Source organism: Equus przewalskii, chromosome 6, assembly GCF_037783145.1.
Source record: "Equus przewalskii isolate Varuska chromosome 6, EquPr2, whole genome shotgun sequence".
NCBI classification, from domain to species: Eukaryota; Metazoa; Chordata; class Mammalia; order Perissodactyla; family Equidae; genus Equus; species Equus przewalskii.
The window spans coordinates 74,455,334-74,460,651 of NC_091836.1; the positions used below are offsets into that span (position 1 = coordinate 74,455,334).

The following is a 5,318-nucleotide window of genomic DNA, read 5'->3' on the forward strand; positions in this document are numbered from 1 at the left end:
AAAACCCGGGCCCCCAAAGCGGCACATGTGAACTTAAGCGCTGTGCCACTAGCCGGCCCCTCCCCTTTTTATTCATCAACCACAGCAAGAATGAGCCTGCTTCACAGCTTTTACTATTATGCAGCCTTCTCTGCCCGGAACATACTTCTCTGATGGAATTTCACGCTCAGCCCTCTCAATTCCTTCTGATTGCTGCTCAACTGTCACTTTTCAGAGAGGCCTTCTGTGATGATGCCCTATTTAGGATAGCCTATCCTGCTTCTTTTTTCTTCATAGCACTTATTACCACCTAAAATATACATGTTAAATTGAATATTGCCTGTGTCTCCATGAAGGAAAGTAAACTCTATAAATAAAGAATTTTTGTTTTGTCACTGCTATTTCTTCAATGCCTAAAACAATGTTTGATTTATTAAATTATGGCAAGAGCTTATTAAATTACTTAACCATGGAATAATTGAACCACAATTGTTTATATACCAATTGGCTGGTATACTCTTGGTAAAGCAGAAAGAGGAGGAGATGGGACCTTGGCTAACTGTAGAAAACATAAGCTATAAACATTAGATATGCTGAAGGATGTGATATTCTTGGAAGGTGCCATGCACCATGGAGGCATGGGTTTGCAGTGACTGGAATGTGCAGTGAGGGTGGCAGCAGCTCTATCTCTCTGTGCTAAAGAGAGATTAGTTACAGTCCAGCAAAACCCTATGATTGTGACAATGGCAATTAGTAAGAGACTACTCAGAAGATAAGGACTCACCAAGATCTGGCTGAAATGTGGATTTTTCCTACTCTGGCCCACCAGGCCACTCTTCTTCCACTTTCAAACTTGAACAATTTGGACTTGAGACATCAAGGAGGTCTTTATGACTAAATAGCTGGATCTATGTATGTTGTATTTTTCCCCTTTTGTATGAGTATGTTATGACTGTCATCCTCTACATGTGGCTCTGTTTTTGTGTCTCTAGGTTTTTGTGTGTAGCTATTTATGCACATGGCTGCATGTACTGTGTGTTGACTTTATGTGCCTACATACATGAATCTTTGGCTATGTGAGCTTGTGTGTGTGTGCACACCTGTCTGAGGCTACCTATGCATGTTCTTGGGTATGTGAGCATGGTATGACATCTGTGCATATGGTTCTATGTGTACAACTATGAGCCTCTAACTCTATAGTAATATATGCATGTGGTTTGTGTGTGTGTTCATGTATGTATGGTAAGTGAGACAAGGATATCACACACAGATAGACGCCTTTTTTGCAAACGAAACAAAGCTAAACCTTAGATGGGGGCAAGTGGGTGTAGCCATTTTATTGACAGATCTTCCAGCCATGGCCAATGGCCTAGTATACAGTAGAGAAAGCGTCCTTTGATTTCTCCTATTTCAGGACTTCTCCTGGCTGGAAGTGTCAGAAGAGGTGAAAAAGGCAGATGAGGTGGTCAAATGGATCAGCAGGCAGATAACAAGTAAATAGGTAGGTGTGGTGGTTAGAATCCCTAGGATCTCTTGAGCTTGTGGATAGCAGTGCTGGTGTCCATCTCTGTGGCAACAAGTACCTACAAGTTGGCGTGGTGGTTCCCAATTCCAACGGCCTCGAGAGAGTCCATTTGCTTGCTGAAAAAATCTTGGGGACCTGTATAAGGTGGGAAGAGTCTCCAGCTAGAGATGGTAGCCTCAGCAGAACTGCTTCAGATTTGTGGCAGCACTCAGGACCTTTGTCCTCAGCCATGCCTGGTACATCCCAGGCCCAGGGCAGTGTCAGAGTAACTGCAACTGGGTGCAGGAAGCCAACCCAGGCCCCATAGATATGGTGCAACCCAGGGTAGAAGAGCAGGAGCCTCTGTGGCTAACAGCTGCAGACCCTGCTCAATCTGCAATATTGCTTGTGATGCTTTAGGGTTGGCTAGAGTTCTAAGCATGTTGGAAAGCTGGGTCTGCTGTAGAAATGTGGGCAGCTGCTGCCTCAAGTGTTCATTCACCTGGGGCATACTCATGAACATCATCATCTGGGCTGCCAGGTAGGGGTTGTTCAAAAGCAACTGCATCATGGTTCCTGTGATCTGGGAGCTGGTCTGCTCATCTGACAGCTGGAAATCATCTTCTAATCTCTGGCCAGAGCTATCTAGAGAGTTGGTGGCATCTTTATCTTCTGCCTGGGGCTGTTGGGTCAGCTCTATGCTAGGTAAGGCTGGTACCCCAGCAGACTGCTGAATGGAACAGGTATGACTCTGGGCCATGGTGTCAGTTTTGGTCCTGGAAGTGTGGTTCACCTTGTTGGAGGTAGCACTGGCTGAAGTGATGGGGGATAAACCACAGGAACTAGTATAGATGACTTGAGTTGTAGGAAGCTGTGGGAGCTGGTCCTGCCATTCCTGGGGTGGTGATGGAGATGGGGATGAGGACTGGATTTGTTCAGGTACCTGTCCTTCCAGGAGGGCTGAGAGAAGGTTGCCCCCAAAGGGATCTTGTGAGCTGTTGACCATTTGGTCATTGAAATCAGCATAGCTCTGACCCATTGGTAATGTCTGGACATTGTCCCCACCTGGGATTGTCTCTAAGCCCAGGTGTGACTCTGAGTTCAGTGGATTCTCAAGATTCTGTGCAGGTTGCTGGATCTGCATTATTTCTTGAATCATGGCAAGGTTCCTGGCCAGCTCCACGGTCTGCCATAGGATCTCAGAATTGTCAAAGATGTGTGAGACCTCTGGGTTCTGCTGCATCAATTGTTGCATATCTGGGTGTTCTGAGAAGAACTGTCTCATGAGATCCGTGTTGGACAGAAGCTGCTGGATGGTAGGATTCTCCAGCATCTGTGCTATGCACTCTGGACTACCAACTTCCAGGTCCTGCATATGCACCTTGAGTGCATCAGGCTCCACAAAGAGGGCTGATTCCAATGGGGTGGGACTCACCCTAGCAGGCTGGAATACCCCACTGCTGTTTCCTGTGGTGTTTCTGTCCTGATGGCAGGGCTCATTGGTCGGCAGGTTGGGGAAGGATTGGGCTAGGGATCTGGAGCCATGTTTTGACTTGATGACCAAGTGGATGGTGTGACCATCCATGATGCCCCTCTGGCTCAGTGTGTCATGGTCTTGGAGAAGGCGGCCCATGAAGACCAGCACAAGTTGGTCCACTTGACATTTAAAGTGAGCAGATAGCTCCTCTTTGAACTGCCTCACCAAGGTGTCATCAGCTATCATAAAGTCTTCCTGCTTGCCTGGTGTCTTCACTATCACTCGAGTGACACTTGAAGAGATGTTTTTGTCTGCAGGCAAACCTGAAGGACGCCCACTTTCAGCCATCCTGGGTGTTCGAGAGATGAGATGTGGCATGGACCTTAGTGGGTGGGCAGATGCGGAGCAGGTGGAAGCAGGGGCAAAGGAGTGAGGGCAGACAAATATTTCTGCTGGTCTCTGTCTCAGGTGTTGTGTTCTCAGGCCACAGGCTAGCTTACTTGTTGCCCAAAAAGAGTTGAGGCACCAGGTATTTTACGACGTTGTACCCCCACCCCAGTTCTCCAGATGTGGCCCAGCTGAGACCTGTTGTGGCTACTGATTCATACTTGGTACAAGGTTGGATAAGTGCAGGTGACTCCTCCCAGGGCTGCCCCTCCCCTTGCCCCACCCACCAAGAGCATAACCTCTGCAGAAAAGAGATATTGTGATGTCAACTCTAGCCCCACAGTCTCTGCCAGGACTAGCTGGAGAAAGAGGACATATTTGGGGGTCCCAGGTCTCCATAATAAAACAAAATAAGACATATTTCCAGAAAACTGGGGACAAAATTCTCAGGATGGAACTATTAAAAAAAATAAATAAAAGGCCATCTTGCTTATGTGAGACGTGTGTTTCTCTGTGGTACTGTGTGTGGGTCCCTTGTAGGGATATCAGGCTTGCTGTATGAAAAGTTGACTCTACTGAAGCCGTAGATAAAACCATACACCTATGGGTAAGAGTGGAATCTCCCCTATAGGATTATTATTTTTGTTAGTGATCTGGAAAAAGTAGGGGCTTAGAAAGGAAAATGGAGTAAGATAAAAGTTCTTAAATGGAAGAAGAGGTCATGTTTTTCTCTGGATCTATATTTTGGGACTTTAGACTTAAGAGTGCTCCCATGTGGTGGAAAAAATTTTCCTCTATCCTAGAAGTGGGAGCAGGGCTAGCCAGGGAGGCTTCCTCTGGGGGCATTCGAAACCACAGGTGAATAAGCCATTCCTTGAAAAGTATTTTTTATTCACTTATCACTTGGTCTATTCTACATGTCATTATAATAGAATTTTTAGAATAATTTGTTTCAGTCCTAGCTTGATGTAAAGTGCCTACCCTTGAGTCAAAGCATTAAGGAGGACAGATGTCTGTAAATTAAGACGTAAGGGCGAAAGTGATTAGTAGTGAAATTTCTAACAGGACAGTTTTAGGTAACTAAAAAGCCTGATTCTCAGTTCCATGCAAATTTGGAGGATAGTGTCTGGTTTTTATTTGGGTAGCAGATGGATTTTTCTATTAGTGGATGTGTTAAAATGTATATTTATATCTATCTCAATGCTTGGGCGTAGATGAAAACATTGTATACGTAAGAGGGAGAATGCATATCTCTGATTGGATATATACTTGTCAACGTATATGTGTGAAAATGTAAGCATGACACGGTGTGAAGTATTCTGGTATCCTGGTATCCTCTGTGTGACTATGAAGACTTTATGGTCTGAAACTTGAACATCCCATCCACATGCCAGGAGGGGAGTTGCACCATGCAGATAGATAAGTGGCAAGTAGAGAGTCTGGGCCCATATGTTGTCAGAGTGTTAAAGATGAGCAAAGAAATTACAGGCAGTTGGTCAGGAGACTTCCTGCTATCACAGTAATGGATTCTTTACTGAGGATATCTGGACCTCCAGCTCAATCCATGTCAGACCCTCCTTATGCTCAGCTATCAGTTACTCACTTCCTAGAGCAAGACTCAGGCTTGAGCCTCCTCTCAATTACACTGAAGGTGAGATTGATTCAGGACAGTGAAACATTGATTTCACACCAAGACACTCCCCCTTTTCTCCCCAGGTACCCCACAGGAGGTTGGGGATAAGAAAGGAAAGGCCCATATCCCACTCTGTTGACCAGCTCCCCTGGATCTTCTGCACTGGAACCAGAGGATCTCAACCTGAGACTTACAGTTCTAAATCTGGCTCATAGAATCCTACAATTGTTGGAGCTGGATTCACAGTTTTCAAAATACAAAATATACTATTTGTTTTTAAACCTATGAATCCAACACCTACAATTCTAGGATTCTGGTAAGGAGTGGATAACATTTCC

At 45.3% G+C, this 5,318-nt stretch overlaps 1 protein-coding gene across 1 annotated transcript; it reads right to left on the bottom strand.

The window, feature by feature from the left end:
- Positions 1 to 1,292: 1,292 nt before the first annotated feature.
- Positions 1,293 to 3,626, bottom strand: UBQLNL (ubiquilin like). Its single transcript, XM_008524140.2, has one exon. It carries the CDS (start codon positions 3,336 to 3,338, stop codon positions 1,728 to 1,730), a length of 1,611 nt encoding a protein of 536 aa, XP_008522362.2. The 5' UTR covers positions 3,339 to 3,626; the 3' UTR covers positions 1,293 to 1,727.
- Positions 3,627 to 5,318: the final 1,692 nt, after the last annotated feature.